Source organism: Orycteropus afer, unplaced genomic scaffold (genome assembly GCF_000298275.1).
Source record: "Orycteropus afer afer isolate SDZICR_OR568_19922 unplaced genomic scaffold, OryAfe1.0 scaffold00064, whole genome shotgun sequence".
In the NCBI taxonomy this organism is placed as follows: Eukaryota; Metazoa; Chordata; class Mammalia; order Tubulidentata; family Orycteropodidae; genus Orycteropus; species Orycteropus afer.
In genome coordinates, this window is record NW_006921651.1 from 7,008,626 (window position 1) to 7,032,145 (window position 23,520).

Consider the following 23,520-nt stretch of genomic DNA (forward strand, 5'->3'; position numbering starts at 1 on the left):
CTTGTAGGTCATCATTTAGAGTAAGACGGGGCCCACTGGAAGGTTTTGAACAGGAAAGTAATGGTACTAACGTATAGTTTAAGAGTCACACTCTGAGTGTAGAGTTGAGAATCAGCTGAAGAGACCCAAAGGCAGAAGAGGGAGACGAGTTAGGAGGCTGTCACAGTGATCCAGGCAAAAAGTGATGGACATTTGGACCAGGGTGTTAGTGGTAGAGATGATGGAAAGTGCTCGATTTTAGGTATGTTTTGCATCAGAGCCAGTCAACAGGATGTGCTGGTGGATTGGATGTGAGATGAAAGAGGAGGAGAAGAGTCGAAGGTGACACTGAGCAACCGAAAGGATTGAAGTTGCCATTAACTGATACGGTGAAGACTCCAGGAGGTGCTGGTTGGTGGCAGGGAAGGGAAATAGGTCAAAGCTGGAGACCTATGTTCAGGGATTGACAGCACACAGACATTATTTAAAACTCTGAGACTCAGTGAGATTATAGGGGAAAAAAAAAGAGTGAGTGTAAATAGATGAAAAGAGAAGAGGGCAAGGGGCCGAACCTCACTGTTGTGTGAGTTCAGTTGTGTGTCAACTAGGCTGGGCCTGGTTGAGTGGCTGGGCAGCTGGTGGTAGTATTCCCCATGATGAGACTGGTAATCAATTCCATGGTGGGATCTACCACAAGCAGCTGAGTAACTGCCTTAGGGAATGTGGTCTGCTTCCTGTATATAAGCAGAAGCCTTGGGGAATGGTCTCTCATCTGTGGCACGCTTGGACCCTGCATGTAGCCATGTTGTTATTCAGCAGCCTGCCATGCTCTGTTGACCTTGGGACTTAAAATGGACTTAAATTAATGGCCTATTGTGTGGTTTGGTAACATTGGGACTGTGCCTTTTTACTTGTCAACCTTGGGCTTCTCAGCCTCAGCAGACAGCAACTGTCTGAGTGGAGCAACGCCTCTAGCTCAAGTGGGCCAGGAGCAGGAGGCAGAGCTGGACCCCAAGGTTGAGGGGCTTTCACCCAGCCCCTAGCGTCTGGCACTTTGAACTTGGACTTATAAGCCTCCAAACTGTAAGAGAATAAACTCCTGTTTGTTAATGCCATCCCATTTGTGGCATATTCCTGTCAGAGTGGCACTAGGTAACCAGAACACTTACCATGAGCTTTTTGAAAGCCAAGAACAGAAAGATTAGGACAGTGACTATAATTATAATTTATTGAGCACCTACTTGTAAAACCTGCAAAAGCCAGAACCTATGAAAAGCAGAAACCTTCAGAGAAGGAAAAATCACATTTTTTTCCACTAAAATGAGTGATAGAAAAGTGGTCAGGCTGTGCCCTGTCAAAGGTGGAAAACTTGGGAGACCTGGAAAAACAGGGCAGTCCCGTTGAGTTCCGGCTCTCACAGGTTTCAGTGTGTTACTTGTGAAACAGTGTGTCAGGTCCTTTTATACACTTTGCCAAATCCTCAACATTGTCCACATTTTACAGACGAGGAAACCAAGGTTTGCCCAGAGTAATGGTGGGGCTAGGGTTCAGATCGAGGTCTTTTTCAGTGCACAGCCTTCTGTGCGTTTTTGTGTGTCCTGCTATACTGTCATCGTGTTTCAACCTAAGGGCTTGGTGGTAGGAAGAAACAGTTGAAAAACTCAAATTCAAGGAGGAGGGATTCCAACTGACTTTTGACATTATACTTTCAAAATAACATGCCAGTCATTACATTTTTTTCTCTGCTCTCTTCTCTTGCAAACTGTTCACTAGATTGCATACAGCCATGGGTTGAGAATATTTTGATGTAATGATATTTTTTAAAAAAATATTTAGTCTTTTCTTACAGATATGCTTTTGACTGCTAACTTATCATGAAGTTACTCAAGTTTCCAGAGTGTTTACTGATTTACTCATTCATGCTAGTAATACCCACGCTGCTCATGGTTGCAGAGTCTCTTGTTTGAACTCTCACTTGACCCCTATTATGACCCTTTAAGGTCCCCTGGCCCCAGAACACTCTATATACAATCCTATCCCATTTAGAACATTTACACCTCTTCAAATATATCAAGAAGGCCCCTGAGTGGCATAAATGGTTTACACTTGACTACTAAGTCAAAGGTTGGCAGTTCGAACCGCCCCCCAGTGGCCTGGGGAAGAAAGGCCTGGCCATCTGCTTCTGTAAAGATTACAGTCAAGAAAACCCTAGGGAGCTCAGTTCTGCTCTGTGACACGTGGGGTCTCCATGAGTCAGAAGTGACATGACAGCAATGAGTTTGGGTTTCTAGTTTTGTTTTGCTTTTAGAACGTATCACATTTTCCCTAAAACATCTGTTTTCATATATTCCAGTTTTACTTCTGTTTATACCACTCCCAGACTCTCTTTTTCTGTTTCTATCTTCTGCCCTCCCGGTCTGTCTCTTCTCACCAGTGCTTAGTCTCTTCTGTGCACACGCTTTCCTTTCTGTCGTAAGTGTCTTTGTTCTCCCTCTCTTCCAGACCCTCTCTCCAGACACCCAGAGACTGTAGCAGTATTGACATCCTATGCAACAACTTTGCATAAACAATAGGATCTTTTTTACAACTCCTCCTAATTAACTCTTCGACTGAGAGGCAACTGCTCTGAATAAGCATGGAAACCACATTCTTAGACGCATCAGTAACTCTTGACTTCTGTACTACGTATTTGGGTACATAAGAGAATATGATCTGGAACTTATCCTAGGTGCATATTATATGTACACACATACCCATGTGTAATACACAGACACATATAACATATATGCATTGGTATACATGGATTGCATTGTGGCATAAAAAACTCTTGGGGTGGGGGAGAACTTAGCCCTGGGCCATTCTAGTGTTTAGAAATGTGGGAGATAAGGGAGGTGAGCCAACAATGAGGACAGCAAGGAACAGCCAGTCAAATGGAAGGAGAGTTAGGTGAGCCTGAGGTCCTTGAAGCCAAGAAAAGAAAGAGAAAGTGATTATGTCAAAAGCTCCCAAGAAGCCAGAATGGTCAGAAATGACCATTGAATTTGGTGATCTTGTCAAGAGCAATTTGAGTGAAGGGATAATAATAATAATAACACCAAAACTCACTGTTGTCAAGTTGATTCTACTCATGGAGACCCCTCCTTGGGTTTCTGAGGCAGGGATACCTCTATGGAGACATAGTGCCTAAGGCATTTGACTGCTAACTAGAAGTCTGGCAGTTCAAACCCACCAGCCACTCCTAGGAAGGAAGATTGGGCAGTCTACTTCTGTAGAGATCAAAAACAAAAACCAAACTCACTGCCGTGGAGTCAGATCTGACTCATAGCGACCCCTTTGGGTTTCCAAGGCAGTATCACTATGGAAGTAGATTGCCCAACCTTCCTTCCGAGGAGTGGCTGGTGGATTTGAACCACCAGCCTTCCGGTTAGCAGTCAAGCGCCTTAGGCACTATACCACCAGAGCTCGTAGCGACCTCTCCTTGGGATTCCAAGGCGGTAGCTAATACCTCATGGAAAGGAGGGGGTCTCTATGAGTGGGAACCAACTCAGTAGCAGTGAAAGTTGAGTTCAGAGAGAGATCTCCACAAAAGTAGATTGTCCAGTCTTTCTTCCAAGGAGTGACTGGTGGGTTTGAACCGCCAGTGATGGTGATGGGACCAAAACCTTACTGTAGTGGATTAATGAGAGAGCAAGAGGTCCGGAAATAGAGACAGCATGTATTTGACTTACTCAGGAGCCTTTCGTAGTTTTACTATACAGGAAAGCAACGAAATGGAGTGGTAGCTGGAGGGGCTAGTTGGAAGAGCCCTGGATTGAGAGGCCAGTGGAAGTTGTTGATAAGATGGAAAACATTACCATATATTCCCAGGTTCATAAGACTGACCCATTAGCACAGGTACATTGAAGAAGCAAGAAACCAAGGGCCTTACTGCTGGAGTGGTCTTTGGGAGGTCAGCAGAGCCTGGAATCTTGTGAACTGGCAGAAAGACTGGCCTTGAATCAGAGCAGAGACAGTTCCTCCATTGTGACAGTAGAGTGTGGAGCACAGATGCAGGTAGGTTAGATTTGATCGTGAGAAGATGGAGAAACAGGCTTAGAAGGATTAACTTCCCCAGGATTATACAGCTGGTAAATGGCAAAGGCAGGATTCAAACCCACAGCTGTCCAAGCCCACACTCTTTACCTCTAAGTTATACTGCTCTTTAGCATCTAGCATGTGTCAAGTAACTGCTACAAGCGTCAATTCCTTAAACATTTAAGTACAGCGCTATGCTGGAGATAGGAAGATAAGTTAGACATGGCCCTTACCTTCAAGGAGCTTTCAGTCCTGTATGGTACAAGGAGATAAACAAGTAAACATGTGCAATGAAGTAACATAGGTCAGGTGAGAGAGGTATTTGCAAGGAGCTGGGGAGAATAGCAAGACCTACAGGAATCAGGAGTAGTAGTGGAAATGGTTAATGTGGTTCATAGCTAGGCTACTAACTGCAAGATTGGAGGTTTGAGTCCACCCAGTGACCTAGTGATCCACTTCTAAAGAAATCAGAAAGACCTGGTGACGTGCTTCCAAAACATCACTGAAAACTGCAGAGCACAGTTCTAAGCAGGACTCATAGGGTTGCTGTGCGTGGGGATTGACTCCATGGCAACTGGTTACAGGAATCAGAACGTGACAGGAGGGCTGAGTCATAGAAAGTGCGCAATAGTTGGTCACCTGGGGGGTCAGCCTGGACATTTAGAGACATTAAAAAAATTTAGAGAATTACAGGTTCCTGCTAGTTTTTTTTTTTCCCCCATCCCCTTCCTTTTCTTCATTTAACCCCTTCTGCTTTCTCCCTCTTCTCTCTCCTTCTGAACCCTGTGGCTCATGTTCACTTCTGAAATCGTGTACAGCAGTATCTCTAGCCATCCTTGAAGTAACGCCAATAGTTGCTGTAGCTGATAACCTATCTTCTGCTGACAAAGAACAAACATCAGGGATGGAGTGCTGCATTTTTGTTGGTGGTGCAGTCAAGTCCACGCCAATTCTGACCCCCCTGTGACCAAGCACAGCTGCCCCGTAGAGTTTTCTTGGCTGTAATCTTTAGGGCTGTTGAGAAGTCAGTGGAATGTTGCTCTTGTGTAGAGTGAAAGGGAGAGCAGAGGAGCTTGATAAACTCTCTCCAGGGTTGTATTTCACCAGCAACACGAGGACTGAGAAGAGCAGACAGGTTATCTTTCCAGTTCTCTAAGCCACTTTAGAGGGTCTTTGTACACAGATTGATCATACAAATGCACTGCCCCATTCACAGCTTTTGATTAGTTCGGAGCCATAGTCATAGGGAGGTTAAGCTGAGGCAGTTTGCATTTTTAATGCCCCAAGGGCAACAGGCTTTAGAAAAGCAAAAGGGGTGGGGTCCCCATACCACAACCAGCTATTAAATCATCTCCACTTGTCCAACAGTCATTTCTTGTGAGATGAAATGCATCACACCCTCTTCCCTGGATCATTTTATAATTAGTCTTCTTCTAACTCACCATGTAGTCCTCTTTTTATCTCTTCTCTTAGTTGATTTACTAGGGCGTGTTTTTCTTATCAAGCTGGTTTTATCAAAAATATTAAGTTGCTGAAGGAACTTTTTTTTGCATAATAGGGAAAGATTAATCCTAATGTTTAATTGGATCAGAAATAAGTGAAATTATAGAATTTTAGATCTAAAGTGGCAGACAACTATTAACTCCTCACCTCACACATAAGAAAACTGACATCAGTAAGAGAAAACGTAGCTACCAACTGCTTTTTAGCAGAAATTGAGTATCTAGGAGTGAAGTCTCCTAATTGCTGAACTCGTGTGCTCTCTACATGTTACATCATCTGTGTAACTTATGGTGAAAGCTGTCCTTCCAAATAATTTTGCTATCCTGTGGGAGCTCTGGTGGTGTAGTGCTTAAGGCATTTGACTGCTAACCAGAAAGCTGGCGGTTCAAACTTACCAGCCACTCCTCGGAAGGAAGGTTGGGCAATCTACTTCCGTAGAGATACCGCCTTGGAAACCCAAGGAGGAGTTGCTGTGAATCTAATCAACTCCATGGCAGTGAGTTTTGTATAGGTCAACCAAATCACAATCTCTGTTGGCTTTAGACAAAAGGTTTTAGATTACTGAGTCAAACAATGTTGGACAGTCTTACCTGTTCCCATGCCAGTCTGGGTGCTCTTGTGGCTGGGTGTTGAGGAATAGCACTGTGGCAGGTAGAGGGAGGCTGGGACTGGAGCCAAAGAGAGATGGTGGTTTGGGAGGAGAGGAAGGGAGGGAGATGCATAACTTGCCTCAGGAGTGGTCCACCTCTGAATTAGACCACAGGGGAGTTTGGGTGGCTCAGTGGTTAAAGCATTCAACTGCTAACCAAAGGTTGGCGGTTCAGAGCTACCAGCTGCTCCACCAGAAAAAGATGAGGCAGTCTGCTTCCATAAAGATTGACAGCCTTGGAAACCCTACAGGGTGGTTCTCTCTGTCCTATAGGGTCACTATGAGCCAGAGTCAACTCACTGGCAGTGGGGTTGGTTTCTGTTTTAGAATTCACTTGTGGTTTCGGGGAGAGTACAGTTTTACTACATCTTGAGGTACTCCCCTTGATCTAATGCCATGAAGTCAAATAGATCTGAATTCAAACTGTGGTCCTACTATGTACTAGTTTACGTGACCTTGGACAGATTATTCAAACTCTCAGAAATGATTTGTTAATCGCTGATAAAATGAAGACAATGCATACTTTCCTTGCAGGATAGTGAAGATCAGAGAAAACTTCTATCAGCTTCCTAGCCCGACACTGAAATGTGGAGGCTACCAGGGCTTGTGCTGCTGCTGCTGTGGGTTATGGGAGACACACAAGCAAAAATTCTCTCTGCGTGAAAATCAGAAGGGTTGGCAGTTTAGAGGTTCATTCAGTAACTATTAGTAAAGAATCCAGAAGTTGCATAATAGCATATTAGGTATTTGAAGAGAGAAAAAAGAAGTTGTGAAGGAAATAGAATCATGGTGCTACAGGGCACAGGGGTCGTGTCTTCCTCTGACCTCCTTACCTCACAAAGGGGAGATACAGTCACCATCAGCAGCCCAAGACTTATTCCTATGGGGCCAGACATGCTGCCACCCTCCAACCTTTTTACCAGTTGTGACACCAACCGTCCCTCCCACAGCACTCACTGTTTCTCTGCTGGGTTTGATAATTCATTGCATTGGCCACATAGAACTCACAGACAATACTCACGATCATGGGGTTTATTAGGGAAGTAACAGGCTACAGTTCAGGTTCAGGAATGCTTTCAGGATGCAATTCTTCCATCAGGACAGCCTCCCCTCAGCCATGCCCTCAACATGCCTCCTGTTGGTCCTTGGCCTCTTGACCTGGCCTCTACCCTGCTTGGGCAAATGTAACAAAACTCTTTTAGCTCTGGCAGTAGGGGCACCTAGGTGTACCCCACTCCACCAGCAAGCCTCCTGCTCAAAGGCACTCAGCTTTCTTGCTCTGTGCACTGGCAAGCCTGCCTCTCTGTCTTGTGCTGGTCTCTTAATTCCTGCTGCCGCTACTACTGCCACCATCTCTCTGACAACTCAGAGCTCTCTCTCTGCTGTTGTCTCAGTGCAGGGATCTTGGATCCAAGGACACACTCCACTCTGGCTTCTCTCTCTTGATGACAGTGAGGAGGGCCTAGTAGAATGACAAAACTGACCAGTACCCACATTAGGGTTCCAGATACCTATTTCTATGGTTCCACATCCACAGGGTGCCATGTACCATATTTACATTACTGACAGGCTATCTAGTCCCTTCATAGTTCCACCCAGTCATCTGGTAGGTGCTGCAAAGACCATGCCTTTAAAAAAAAAACACCAAATTCATGCCATCGATTTAATTCAACTTGACTCATTGTGACCGCTTCTTGGTTTTCCGAGGCGGTAAATCTTTACAGAAGTAGATTGCCCAGTCTTCCTTCCAAGGAGTGGCTGGTGGGTTTGAACCACCAGCCTTCTGGTTAGCAGTCAAATGGCTTCGGCACTACACCACCAGAGCTCCTTAGAGAAGTATGAAGGCATATGTAACTGTATTCTTCTCAGATAGAGTTTTTGCGCTATACAGTTACTAATACACCAGATCAGAGTACAAGGAAGTGCTTTTTCTTCACTCAGTGGGATGTTTAACATAGCCACAGGCAGGAACCAGTTTGCGATTTGAGTGCGCACTGACTAGTAACTTGAACCCCATAAAAGCAAAGCTTTCGAAGGAGGAAGAGTTCTGTGCTGAGAAGTCAAGGGGCCAAAACGGAAAAAACCGGAACTGGGGGAAAGGGCAAAAAAGGCCAAGTTGAAAGGCAACGGGGGAAAGCATTTATTGATTGCTAAGGGATGAAAGGAGCCAATTGGCCTGATATGTGCCCTTACCTAGAGTATGGGAAGGGGGTGGTTTTGATTTCTTACTGCTCTTTCTGCAAGCCTTTAAAGCAACAGAAAGCTTCAACCTCCACATGAAGTAGCCAAGCCAGTTTGACCAGCTTGAGGGAAACACCAAACAAAGCTGCCTACTCCAATCACATGAACGCTAGTTACTAATTATCTTCTGGCCTCTGTGGGGAAAGATAGAGCGGCTCCCTGATTGGACCGTAAGGTTGAAATAACTACCCTTGTGCTGGTGCTCCAACCAGAGTAGCCAGAAGAGTGTGTCCAGTGCTTTGGGAGACATTTTCAGAAGGACAGATACAGCCTCAAGCTCAGCGGCATCTGTGCACATTTTTGCCCAACCCAGGCCCATGGAAAAGAGAAGCAAAACTCGTGTGTCTGAGCACAGTGAGTATGTGTGAAACCCAGGAGATGAGAGAAGAAAGAAGAGAGGAGAAAGGATACCGGAGCTCCAGCTGGGAGTATGAGGATTGCACGAGTCTCCAGAAGTGGACCTTTACAGGGCTGGATGGATTCCAGAGAGAAAATGACCGGGATTCCAGGCACAAAACCAAGGAGCAGAACTGGCCCTACAGAAAAAGGGATTGTGGATACTGGGATTTTGAACAGAGTGAGCCAAGCTATATGGACTCGGAGGAAATGAATGAGCATGGAGAGGACTGGATGTGCCACCGAAGTGTGACCAGAGTCTCCGATGGTTACAGGAATTCAGAAAATGTCGAGCATGGGAATCTGAGCTCCAGGACTAAGGACAGTTGGCTTCCAGGAAGGCCAGATATAACTTGGGAAGTTAGCAAAGGTAGAAAGACTAATGGCTACATGGATTACAAGAGTCTGTATTGTAATCCTGAGGACTCTAAACAAACTGAACGATGGACCGGCTACGAGGGTTTGGGTGATTCTTTGGGGAATTTTGGTCAACCTCAAAATTGGCATAGGGACCAGAGGAATTTTAATGATAACTTTGAGGATGGTAAAGAAACTAATTTTTATTACAGAGACCACAAGGATTTATACCATGTGCCTGGGAATTACCATAATAGTAATGATCAATCCGTGGCCTTCCCAGATTTGAATGGTGCCATTGAAGATAAGGAATCTAAATACTGTGACAGGGCCAGGAATGTTTATCAAAATGATAAAATCCACCTCCAGGCAAAGGCTCGGGCCACGAATCAGGGTAACTGGAATACAGAAGATAAAGCCTATGATACTTTCTTTGCAAACCGTGAGAATAAATTTCAGAATGACCGAGGGACGGATTCTCTCCATTACATGGAAAATGTGGCGTACAGTGGTGTGGACATGCCAGGAGTGACAGCTCTTGGGAGCAGAGGGCTTGCCCAGGATGGTTGGCAGCATCTGTGTCCCAGGAGAGACCGAGGATACCAGCACTTTGGGATTCTGCAGAGCCCTTTAGTAGAGAAGAATAGCTGGCGTTTGGAGGAAGAGGGGACATTAAATGGCCCAGAGACTTGGAGAAGGAACAGTTGCTTTCGCCGTACAGCTCCCGGCTCTCTGCGGCGCTCAGAGTTCGTGCAAAACAGGAAGAGAACCCAAGGTATGAACTCAGCCTTCCTAGAAGGATAAAACACAGAGACAGATTTAATTGGTGGTTACACCAGGTACCAGGAGCACTTGCACTTCTAAGGGGCCGGGCCTCTCAAGTTCTTATTAAGTATATATTGAGTAAGAACAACCTTAGTTAATGCCTGTGGGAGACCTTTTACCGAGCTGAAGTCTATGCAATGTTGTCAATTTGTAACAGCTTTTCAAATCAGATTTAATATTTTCATACGAACTTTCCTTTGCCCTTTTTGGTTTTCTTGGGTGCCTCTAATCTCAAATATCTTTTCATTCTTACTTTGTTTTGCTCCATCTTGTGGGAACAAGCAAGTTCATTATCAGGCCACCAAGTTAAAATTTATGTTCCTGCTTTGCTTCTGACTCTTAATCCCTACACTTCTTTAGATACTATTGGAAAATACTTGTTATATAAAAATTGTTCATTTCTTTGACATTCAGGAATCTTAAGTGAATGTTGGACTCTAAAACCCTAGTGGGAATCAGAAGATAGTTTCTATTCTTCATAGTGCTTTGAACATGTTGGATATTAATCACTTCTTACTGAGACTCAGCTACGTTATCTGTAAAATGGGAATGTTAAGAGTTTGTTTTTAAATCATGTACAAATTAGTTCTTTCTGGCCATTGTGTCTTCTCACCTCCAGGTCTCTGCAATGAACTTTATTTTTGTCCAGGAAAAAAGGGCTACTTGAATATTTTCTCTCAGAAATGAGAGGGATTGGATGACTTCTAAATTCCTTCCAGCTGAAAAAAGTCTGACCCTCTGATTCCTCATGCTGGTTTTTTAGATTGTTCCTGTTCCCTTCCCCCACATCTGTTCTTTAGATGAACTTTGTCTCCTGTCCCTAGTTCCTTATTGTAATTAAGCCTCCTATCTGTAATCAAAGTGTAAAGTGTGTTTATTCTGTTTGACTTAACAGGAGTCAAACCCTTTTCTCTCCAGTGTTGTAATGTGCCCTATGAGCTCTATGAAACCAGCCTAGTTCCACCTTGTATCATTTCCCTTTTTACAACTCTTATATTTATATTTGAGGACTTGTATGCTCTTATTTAGCTCAGTTGACACCCCTTCTATTTTATCTTTTTAATTAATTAATTAATTAAATTTTTTTTTGCAGTCTTCCCCTCCCACCCCTGGTAATCAACAAAGAAAATTTCCTTCCATATAGAAACCTTTCCTTGACTTTTTACCATAATGACCTAATGCAGTATTTGGCCTTCTGTGATTGACTTATTTCACTCAGCATAAGTTCATCCACATTGTGTGGTGTTTTGCAGATTCTGCATTATTCTTTAGTGTTGCATAGTATTCCATTGTTGACACCGCTTTTATATAATATCCTCCTTGATCTATAGTAAATCTCTTAGTCTTTACTAGAAGTCTTTTTGCTTTCTAACATTCTTTGCCAGTTGCTTTTGCAGCACACATACCACTGCCTTCCCTGAATGTTCCATTGTAATAACTGTAATTATAGAAAGGAAACAAGCTTTGGAGGCAGTTAGTCTTGATTTCACATCTCAGCTCTACCATTTACTAATACCAGACCAAGACTCACTGCCATCAAGTCAATTCTGACTCATCACCACCCTAGAAGGTAGAAAAGAACTACCCCACAGCTTTCCAAGGCTGTAATCTTTACAGCTCTGGTAGCATAGTGGCTAAGGCACTTGACTGCTCACCAGATGGCTGGCGGTTCAAACCTACCAGCCACTCCTCGGAAGGAAGATGGGGCAATCTACTTCCGTGGTGATACTGCCTCGGAAACCCAAGGAGGGGTCGCTATGAGTCAGGGCTGACTCGATGGCACATAACAACAACAACAACAATCTTTAGAGGCGCCGACTGCCTCATCTTTCTTCTCTAAAGCAACTGGTGGGTTTGAACTGGCCAACACTTGGTGTGTTGTTAGTGTTATTAGGTACCACTGAGACAGTTCTGACTCACAGCGACCCCACTTGACAGGGCAGACCTGGTCTGTCAGATTTCCTAGGCCTGAATCTAGGAGCAGAGGGACAGGTCTTTTCTCTCACAGAAGTGCCAAGTTGTTTTCAATCCCAGCCTTGCAGTTAGCAGCCAAACACTTAACTATTGCACCACCAGGGCTCCTAACTAATAGTGTAACTTTCGACAGATTACTTACCCTTTATGAGCTCTGAATTCCTAATTTGTAAAAATGAAGATAATACCTGTCTCATACATAATCGAGACAGTATAAATAAAACACATAATAACATGCCAGGAAGATAGTAAACCAAAACCAGACTCACTCCCATCAAGTCATTTCTAATTCATAGTGACCCCCATGTGGTTTCCAATGATTTAAATCTTTATAGAAGCAGACTGTCTCATTTTTCTTCCAGGGAATGGCTGGTGGGTTTGAACTACCCAACTTTTGGTTAGTAGCCCAATGCTTTAACCACTATACCACCAGACCTCCTTAGGAACGTAATCCAAAACCCAATTCACTGCCGTGGAGTTGGATCCGACTCATAGCAACCCCTCCTTGGGTTTCTGAGGCAGGATCACTACTGAAGTAGATTGCCCAGCCTTCCTTCTGGGGAGTGGCTGGTGGGTCTGAACCACCAGCCTTCTGGTTAGCAGTCAAATGCCTTAGGCACTTTGCCACCAGAGCTCCTAGGAACATAATAGGTGCCCATAAATTACTTCTTTGCCATCAACAGACCCACCTCCCTTAACATGTTGCCCTACCAGACTGTCACTCCATGGTCCTCAGCTCCCAAGTACCGGATACTTACTCTTTCCCATTGCACATCTCCCCTTGGACCCTGTTACACCTCAGGTTTAATTGTCTAAGTGGTGCTTCCAATCCCTTCTTCCTTTCCCCTTCCCTCCTCACCCCATCCTTACTCCATCTGAGCAACAAAGCCTTAGTTAAAGGTTCTGGTTCCATCCTCCCCTGCCTTCCAGGCTAAAAACTAAGTCTTTCTGTAGGATTTCCCCCTTTCCCTCAAATGCTTCATCAGTTGATAGGCTCTGTGAGGCCAGATCTGTTAAGATTTTGCCTTACTGGGAGGTGGTCCTTTTTCCTAAAGCATGGCCCTTTGGAGCGTTCATTGGAAACCAGAAATGTTTCCTGAATCTCGTAACTTGGTGAGACAAGATTTCAAGCTCAGTCTTCCCAGCACCAGACAATTGCTGAGAGAGTATCTATTGGCCATAAATGAACATAGAAGAGCAAAAGAGGATTGTGTTACTAAAGTCAGAGGAGGGCTTCAGACAGGGTGGGGCTATCCTACACAGAGCAGAGATGTCAGAGGAAAGACCTTTGTTGTTGAGTAGCTGGAAGCCTCTAGATGGGGTGGGGAGTAGGGACGACAAAGGCACAAAGCCATATTACAGGGAGCTTAAGAGGGAATGGATGATAAGGATACAAAAGCAATTCCTTAAATATTTGGACAGTTAATTGTAGAGGAGAAGCAGAATCCAGTGAAATCTTCCATTTTGTTTTTCTCCCAAGATAAGAAAACCCTGCTAGATCTGAAGGCACTTTCATCAGTGTTCACAGACAGTTCAAAGCAAGTTTCTCTTTACTGCCAGTGTGTGGATGGGGTATCTCTGTAGCTGCTGTCCGTATTCAAGATGTCAGAATAAAATATCTGCCTGGTTAATGTCATATGTTGATTACAAGCCATAGCTGTAGCAGGTGCCAAGGGGTTTCTGCCATTCTTGACACAGGTCATAGGAACTAATTCATACTCACTAACTCACTGCCTGCCATCGAGTCAGACCTGACTCATAGCGACCCCGCCTTGGATTTCCAAGGCGATACCACTACAGAAGTAGATTGCTCCATCTTCCTTCCGAGGAGTGACTGGTGGGCTTGAACCGCCAGCCTTCTGGTTAGCAGTCAAATAAATGCCTTAGGCATATGCCACCAGAACTCCCGGGAACTAATTGGGTAGTGGCAAAATGGCCAGCCAAACGGAGTCTGGAGGAGAAGGGGAAACCTGTGAGAGCCGGAACTCAGTGGGACTGCCCTGTTTTTCCGGTCTTGAAAGTTTTCCGCCTTTGACAGGGTGCAGTCTTACCACTTTTCTAGTGGGAAATATTTGAGTTTTCCTTCTGAGAGGTTTCTGCCTTAAACAGTTTCCAGCTTCCGCAGGTTTTGCAGTAGTGCTAGTACAGTGTTACTGTAGTTAGCCTTTAAGTCAGCCCCTGACGCGTGATGACTCTGCTGCCTGGTCCTATGCCAGCCTCTGATTGTTTGCAGAGCAGACCATTGTGTTCTATTGGGTGTTCAGTGGTTGATATTTGGAAGTAGACTGCCAGGCCTTCCTTCCTAGTCTGTCTTAGTCTGGAAGTTCTGCTGAAACCTGTTCAGCATCACACTACACCCAGACCTCCACTGACAAGGGGATGGTGCCAGACATGAGGTGCATTGGCCAGGAATTGAACCTGGGTTTTCCATACAGAAGGTGAGAATTCTGCCGCTGAGCCCCCAGGGCTCTCGGAAGTGACAGTGATGCAGGTAGTTCCCACCTTATGACAGGATTCCATTCTGATGATTCCGTCATAAGTCGGTTCTGACAGAAATTGAATACCTCTTTTTTGGTGTGTTTTTTTTTTTTTTTTTCCAGTTTTCATTATTATTGCCTTTTATCAATATCTAATTGGATCTTTGTTTGGCAATTGTACTGTTGTAACAATGAAGTTGGAGTTGCAGCACCTTCAGGCACATGCACAGTTCAGTTCTCATAAGTTGTTAGAGTCGAACATTGCCCAACTTCCTGTCTGTTATGATTGCCAAGACCAACACCGACTTCATTATAGACAAGGCTGTGGCCTGCTATATATGGCAGCGTTTTGAACAATACCTCCTAACACTGAACATCTGCAAGCAAACATCTGAGAATGTTAACAACAGCAGATTACATGCTGTAACGTTGTATGTAGTATGTATCACTAAGAAGATGTAAAAAACAAAGAAACGGGTGGTCGTCGGGGCAGGTTGTTGTTAACTCGATATATCATTAAGTTGGGCACTACTTGTACTACCTTAATTTATATGCTTTACAGTTGACACAATATTTTTGGCACCTTTTATTTAATTTCACTCAGAAGGAAGGTTGGGCAGTCTACTTCCTAGTGATACTGCCTCTGAAACCCAAGGAGGGGTCACAATGAGTCCAATCCGACTCAACGGCAGTGAGTGTATTTCATTCTGTTACCAAGCAATAAATATGATTCATTCGTGTATTTACCTAGCAGGTACTTACTGAGTACCAAGCAAATGTTGATGATCTAGATAGACAAAAATCACCTTATGATTCTGGGGAGGCAGGAGCCTGTTATACAGATACAAGTGGACTAAAACAGTGTGTTCTAGGGACGACTGTATTTTTCACAAATAGTTATGCATCCCCACTTAAATTACACATACACACATATGTAATGGGCAGAAATGATGAAATTACGTAAACAGAAACATTCTGGCCCAGCTTGCTGTTGTTGTTAGGTGCTGTTGGGTCATCTCCAACTCACAGTGACCCCATGCACAGCAGAACGAAACACTGCCCGGTCCCACGCCAGCTCCACGATCTTTGCTATACTTGAATCCATTGTTGCAGCCACCGTGTCAATCCATCTCATTGAGTGCCTTCCCCTCTTTCATTGACCTTCCACCTTACCAAGCATGATATTCTTCTCCAGGGAATGGTTCCTTCTGACATGACCGAAGTAGGTGAGACGAAGTCTGGCCATTTTCGCCTCCAAGGAACATTCTGGCTACTTCTCCCAGGACAGACCTGTTAGTTCTTTGAGCAGTCCATGGTACTTTCAGCATTTTTCGACAGCACCATATCTCAAAAGCTTCCACTCTTCTTTGCTCTTCTTTATTCATCGTCCAGCTCTCACATGCATAAGAGGCAATTGAAAATACCATGGCTTGTGTCAGGCTCACCTTAGTCCTCAAGGAGACATCTTTGCTCTTCAGCAATTAAAAGATGTATTTTGCAACCGATTTGCCCAGTGCTATATGTCATCTGAGGACAAAACAAATATGTCGTCTGAGGAGCTCTGGTAGCGTAGTGCCTAAGGCACTTGACTGCTAACCAGAAGGCTGGTGGTTCAAACCCACTGGCCACTCCTCAGAAGGAAAGTTGGGCAATCTACTTCCATAGTGATACTGCTTCGGAAACCCAAGGAGGGGTCGCTATGAGTCGGATCCGACTCCACGGCAAGTAACAACGGGGTTTATGTGGATTTGGTGAGTGTTCAACAACGGTGTTTCAGTTGGTCCTAAAATTGAACTTACTGCCCTGGCACAATCAGAAGTTGCAGAATCTTGTCACTTTCACATTTTAAAGCTCATTTGCTCTTCTGAGAACCTGGATTTAAAAATAAAATAAAACCTGGAATAGGAGGTCTTGAGCTAGGCTTCTGGAGGTAGAAACCCTCGCAGCAGGCGTGTTAATCGAGGCTGCGGCCAAAAACAGAGGGGGCAGTTACTGAGCAAAAGCCACAAGGAAAAGGTTTTTCATTTATTGTTGCGATTTAGAGCCTAAATGTGATAGATTCTTCTCAAAGTTTGGTAATTCAGAAGAGTCCCCTGTAAGCCCTGCAGAAAAGAGAGTAACTACTGTGTTGAAAGTTGTACACTGGGCTGGATAAACTTTCTCCAAATAGAAGTAAATTAGGTACTAAAGAAAGAGCTGTGGGGGCCACAGGGTGGGCTGGTTGGATGACTCGGTAGACGAGAAAACCAGGAGTTATGATTCCTCCGTTGGGGTCTGGTGAGAAGATAGACATGTTTACAAAAAGACTGCATCCTCTTCAGGGATTTTTAAACAAGATTTCTAAGCAGGCAATTGTGTGTTTGCTTTTCTTCCCAGACTAGCAAATTCATTTCAACATTGTTTTTTAATCCATTTTATTCTGCAGTTTAAAGGGATCAGGTCAGGAAGGAAACCTCAGGTTATTAAAAGAAGAAAGAGTTTGAAATTGATAAACATGGTTAGTATTAGGATGGCCTTGTTTTGCGGCAATTGGTTTTTTTTTTTATTATTATTTTATTATTCTTTGTCATATCAATATCATATGTTCACTATAGCAATACTAGAAAATCCAGTAAGTAAAAAGAAAGGGGAAAAACACATATATTTAAAATGTTTTTCCCCTTTTAACTAATCCTTTCATAAACTTCTTGTAACCTGCTCTTTTCACTTAACAACATGTGGTGGCCATCTCTCCGTGTTAATAAATAGAACTCTTCATTTTAATGACTGTGTTTGTTGATGTTGCTAATTACTGTTGGAAAACAAAAAAACACACTCACTGCTGTCAAGACAGTTCTGACTCATAGTATCTCCACGGAAGTAGATTGCCCAGTCTTCCTTCCAAGAAGTGGCTGGTGGGTATGAACCGCCAGCCTTCTGATTAGCAGTCACGAGCCTTAGGGACTATGCCACCAAAGTCGGCTCCAACTCACGGTAACTCCACATACAGCAGAATGAAGCATTGCCGGAGCCTGTGCCGTCTCTATGACCCTTAGTGTGTTTGAGTCCATTGTTGTAGCCATTGTGCTAGTCTGTTTCATTGAGGATTTCCCTCGTCTCCACTGGCCCTCCACTTTTATTTTTTCTTTTTATTATGATTTGGGTGAAAGTTCATAGAGCAAATTAATTTTCCTTGTAGTAGTCCATGCACATTTTGTTTCATGACATTGACTGCAATTCCCCACAACGTAACATCTCTCTTCCCACTTCCTTCCTGTAGTCACCTCTTCCCTGTATCCTTCTTTCCTATGCATTCCTGCCCCTCCTCAATCAAGCTCCCTGTGCAAATACTGCCCTTCTGTTCTCCCATGATTGATCGTTCTAAGGAGCGTATCTACTTAATGAAAATGTTCATGCCATATGGCTGTCCGTTATTTGGCTGGAAGCCACAGGAATGAGTTCAGTTCTAGACCTGAAGGGTAACTAGGGGCCATAGTCTCATGGGTCTCACCAGGCCTTATAAGAGCAGTAAACCTAGTCTTTTATTTTTTATACTTTTGAGTTTTGTTCCACATTGTTCTCCCACTCTGTCCAGGATCTCCTGCTCGGATCCCTTTCTAAGTGGTTAACAGTGATAGCTGGGCACCATCTAGTTCTTCTGATCTCATGGTCATAAAGGCTGAGGATCTCATGGTCTACTAGTCCCTTGGACTAATCGTTTCCATGTGTTGCTGTTTTTCTTCATTCTTCTTTGCTCTGGACAATGAGAGACCCATGTTGCATCTAGATGGCTGCTTGCAAGCTTTTAAGACCCCAGTCACTACTCACCAAAGTAGGATGTGGAACAATGTTCTAGTGTAGTATGTTATGCCACTTGAGGTTGATGTCCCCTGCAACCATGGTCCAAGCCCATAGGTCCAACTTTTCGCTCATTGGCCCTCTACTTTACCAGACATGTTGTCCTCCTTCATCATTGGGTCCCTCCTGATGATAGTCCAAAGTAGTCAAGTCAAAATCTGGGACAATATTCTGTGATCCATAAGGTTATCATTGGCTAATTTTTTTTTTTTTTTTTAAATTAGGATTTGGGTGAAGATTTACAGAGTAAATTCACTTTTCATACAGCAGTTCACATATACTTTGTCTCATGTCATTGACCAAAATTTACAATGCAGCAGCTCCCCTCCCACTTCCTCCCCATAGTTACCTCCTCCCAGTGTCCATCCCTTCATACTCTTCTGCACCCTGAGAGGCCCATTGTCTGCCAACCCTGTATATGATCTTGGATACACTCTCCATTTAGCCATACATAATTGTTTAGCTTGTTCACCCATCTATCCGTCCCTATACCCATGTTTGCTTTCATTGACAACTCAGTATTGTATTTGCAAAGGGGTTCATATTTGTTGTTTGTACTGCCCATGTAACTCTCTCTGTCTTTCTCATCCTCAATGCTGTCATTGGCTAATTTTTATAAGTGGATTACCAGCCCTTTCTTCCTAGTGTTTCTTACTCTGCAATCTCCACTGAAACTTGTCCACCCTGGGTGACCGTGCTGGTATCTGAAATACCAGTGGCATAGCTTCCAGCATCACAGCAACACATAAGCCACCACAGTATAGTACAACAAACTGACAGGTGGGTAAAAAAAAAAAAAAAACTCACTGCTGTCGAGTTGGAGCCGACCCACAGAGACCCCTCCTTGGGTTTCGGAGGTGGTATCAGTACAGAAGTAAATTGCCCAACCTTCCTTCCAAGGAGTGGCTGGTGGGTTTGAACTGCCAGCCTTCTAGTTAGCAGTCAAATGCCTTAGGCAGTATGCTAGTGGCAATAATAGTGTTCTGTTATGAGGGTAGATCCTAACTTATAGAAGGAACCATTCCTTGGAGAAGGATATCATGCTTGGTCAAGTGGAGGGTCAACAAAAGGGGAAGGCCTTCAACAAGATGGATTAGCACAGTGACTGCAACGATGGGCTCAGGTACAGCAAGGACCGTGAGGCTAGCACAGGACCAGGCAGTGTTGCGTTCTGCTGTGCACAGGGTCGCTGGGAGTCATAGAGACGGCTCGACGGCACCTAACAATAACAACAGGTCACCTTTGGGAGAAATTTTGGTTGTTTCTGTTTAGATTGTTTCTAAACATTTTGAAATGTTGATAAATGTTCCTGTATGTATATCTTTGTATACTTGTGCAAATATTTACTTAGGATAAATTCCTAAAAGTGGTACTTCTAGGTTAAAAGGTATGAATTTTTTTCAGAGAAGTATGCAAAGTCTCTCTGGTAACCAGGAAGGAGCTGTGGCTTCATTCAGGGGCTTTTCCCATCCCTAAGATAATCAGTGTATAAATAAATAAGATAATCAGGGTATAAATAAGAAAGGTCCTTCTTTCCTCCTCTATTTTAATTTATAAAATCAAAGGACATGATAAAGTAGATTTTCCCCTTCCTTTCACATAATTTATGCCATAAATTATCTGGGATAGTGTTGAATATTTATTATGTATGATACTACTAGATTCAGTTCTGCCTGAGGTTTATAATCTACATCATATTGGTAAGGGTCCTGGTGGCGGTGGTGGTGGTGGTGGTATGTGCTGTGGAGGTGATTCTGACTCACAGCAGCCCTATAGGACAGAAGAAAACTGCCCCATAGGTTTCCTAGGTTGTAGTCTTTATGGTGAAAGAGGTCTGGTGGTGTAGTGATTAAGGCATTTGGCTGTTAACCAAAAGGTCAATGGTTCAAACCCACCAGCTGTTCTGCAGAAAGGAAGATGAGGCAATCTGCTACTGTAAAGATTTACAGCCTTGGAAACCCAATAGGGGTTGCTGTGAGTTGAAATTGACTCAATGGCAGTGAATTTGGGTTGCTTTTAATCTTTATGGGACCAGATCACCAGGTCATTTCTCCCACAGAGCTCCTGGTGGCTTTGAACTTCTGACCTTTCAGTTAGCAGCCAAGCATTTCACCATTGTACCACTGGGGATCCTTGGGTAGGGCCTTGTAGATGTGATAATCATATAAATACATACATATATGTTTAATACTTTATTGTTCCAGGGCTTCAAGCCAGTTCTTCCCAGTGTAGTCAAGGCCAAGGAAGCAAAACTGGAACAGGCCCAAATTTTTAAAATTTGTGTGAACTGGAACAGGCAAGATTATAGGTTGAAGTCCAGCTGGAAACAATCTCCCTGTTAGAAAACAAGGGCAGCTTATGAGTTGCATAGCAACTAAAACTTGCCTGTTGAATTCTAAGCAGAGTCGGCACCAGGGAAAGAACAGTGCTCTTCTCACAGATGGCGATAGATGGTACAGCTCTGAATGTGTGTCACTCTCCACAGTCCTGCCAGTAATCCAGTCTCATGCTTCAGGCTCCTAGAAGCCAACTGTGGCTCTAAAGGAGTTACGTTTGGCCTTAGAATCTCACTGCTTCATCTTTAGCTCACAGGTGGCTCCCAAAACCCAGCCTTGGAATTCTATAGGTCACAACACACATGATTTGCCCGACTCAAGGAAGAACCACAGGTAGAGCAGTGATTAGTCCAAAGGAAAGACTCTAGAGCCAGGTTGGACTCAAATCCCAGGTCTTCCACTTAACTGAGCAAATTACTTCATTTCTCTTCATTCTTCATCAGCACAATGAGGACAGTAGTAGGCTTGTTGTGAGAATAAATAAGCTTACATTTGTAAAGTGCCTGGAACAATGCTTGACATAGTGACTGCAGTATAAATATTTGTTGAAATAAAATTTAAAGCTAAAAGGAGCTCCATTAGATGATGGAAGCAAGTGACCACCCTAGAGCTCAAGTTAATGGTATGATTTAGAAACAATGGGGAGGGTCCTTTACCAAGTAGTCTCAGGGTCTTAAAATTTTGCCAGTAGAGATGTATCTTGGTATGACAGTTCCTTCCTTCCTTCCTTCCTCCCTCCCTCCCTGTGTTGTTAGGTGCCATTGAGTTGGTTCCAACTCATAGCAAACTTCTGTATAACAGAGAGAAAATGCTGCCTGGTCCTGGGCCGCCTTCACAACCGTTGCTACGCTTGAGCCCATTGTTGTAGACACTGTGTCAGTCCATCTCATCGAGGGCCTTCCTCTTTTTCACTGACCGTCTGTTTTACTGAGCACAGTATCCTTCTCCAGGGACTGGTCCCTCCAGATAACATGTTCAAAGGACGTGAGATAAAGTCTTGCCATCTTTGCTTCTAAGAAGCATTCTGGCTGTACTTCTTCCAGGACAGATTTGTTTGTTCTTCTGATATTCCGTGGTACTTTCAGTATTCTTCATCAACTGACCACAGTTCAAGTGCATCAATTCTTCTCAGCCTTCCTTATTCAGTGTCCAGCTTTCACATGCATATGAGGCTACTGAAAATAGCATGGCTTGAGTCAGGTGCACCTTAGTCCTCAGAGTGACATCTTTGTTCTTCAACATTTTAAAGCAGTCTTTTGCAGGACATTTGCTCAGTATAATACATTGTTTGATTTCTTTCTTTTTTTTTTTTTTTAATGCATTTTATTGAAATATTTGTGTACTGTGAAATACACAAAACTAAAGTGACGTGGGTCGATGCACTTTTTTTTTTTTTTTGCAGTATTCCCTCCTTTCCCTTCCCACCCCTGACAACCACCAAAAAGTTTCCCTCCATATATAAACCTTTCCTTGACCCTCCACAACAATGAATTAATACTGTATTTGTCCTTCTGTGATTGACTTATTTCACTCAGCATAATGTTCTCCAAGTTCATCCATATTATGTGGTGTTTTGCAGACTCCACATTATTCTTTAGTGCTGCATAGCATTCCATTATGTGTGTATGTACCATAGTTTGGTCATCCACTCTTCCGCTGATGGGCACGTAGATTGTTTCCATCTTTTTGCTATTGTAAATAGTGCTGTGATGAACATGAGCATGCACATACCTGTTCCTGTCCTGGCTCTCACCTCTCTAGAATATATACCTAGTGATGGGATTGCTGGGTCAAATGGTATCTCCAATTCCAGCTTTTGAAGGAATTGCCATATTGCTTTCCACAGTGGTTGTAGCTCTTCACAGTCCCACCCGCAGTATGAGAGTCCCAATCTTTCCACATCCCTGCCAGCATTTGTTTTTTTCTGTGTCGTTGAACCTTGCACTTGACTGCTAACCAGAAGGCTGGTGGTTCAAACCCACCAGCCGCTCCTCAGAAGAAGGTTAGGCAATCTACTTCTGCAGTGATACCACCTCGGAAACCCAAGGAGGGGTCACTGTGAGTCAGGTCCGACTCCAGGGCACATAACAACAGCAACAAATCAAAGTTGGAGTGAGAAGGTATCTCGTTGTTTTGATTTGCAGCTCTCTGATGGCCAATGAACATTGTTTGATTTCTTGACAGCTGCATTCCTGGGTGTTGATTGTGGCACCAAGTAAAATGAAATCCTTGACAACTTTACTATTTTCTCCATTTATCTCGATGTTGCTTATTGGTCCAGTTGTGAAGATTTTTGTTTTCTTTATTTTGAGATGTAATCCCTACTGAAGGCTGTAGTCTTTAATCTTCTTCAGTAAATGCTTCAAGTCCTCATTGCTTTCAGCAAACAAGGTTGTGTCATCTATGTATTATAGGTTGTTAATGAGTCTTCCTCCAGTCCTGATGTCATGTTCTTCTTCATATAGCCCAGCTTCTCAGATTATTTGCTCAGCATACAGATGGATTAAGTATGGTGGAAGGATACAACCCTAATGCACAACTTTTCAATTACTAGCAGTATATTTAGAGCTCTGGTAGCATAGTGGCTAAAGCACTTGACTGCTAACCAGAAGGCCGGAGGTTCAAACCCACCAGCCTCTTCTCGGAAGGAAGGTTGGGCAATCCTACTTCTGTAGTGATACTGCCTCGGAAACCCAAGGAGGGGTCGCTATGAGTCGGGGGCCGACTTGACGGCACATAACAACAACAACAACAGCAATATATTAATATGTTCTTATAAAAATTTTAAACTACCAATTTAGTTCAAATCCTCTTTGATCCTCCTCCCCCAAATCTCAGTACTCTTCCTGAGGCAAGCTCTGTGTGAAGAATT

General features: G+C 43.7%; 1 protein-coding gene across 1 annotated transcript in view; it reads left to right on the top strand.

Annotated features, from left to right (window-relative positions):
* Nucleotides 1-8,806: 8,806 nt before the first annotated feature.
* Nucleotides 8,807-23,520, top strand: part of LOC103196322 (dynamin binding protein) — a 51,744-nt gene continuing 37,030 nt past the window's right edge. The window contains exons 1-2 of the mRNA XM_042780817.1: nucleotides 8,807-9,974; nucleotides 14,434-14,489. Coding sequence (XP_042636751.1) covers nucleotides 8,807-9,974; nucleotides 14,434-14,489 — 1,224 coding nt within the window. The remainder of the gene's footprint in view (nucleotides 9,975-14,433; nucleotides 14,490-23,520) is intronic.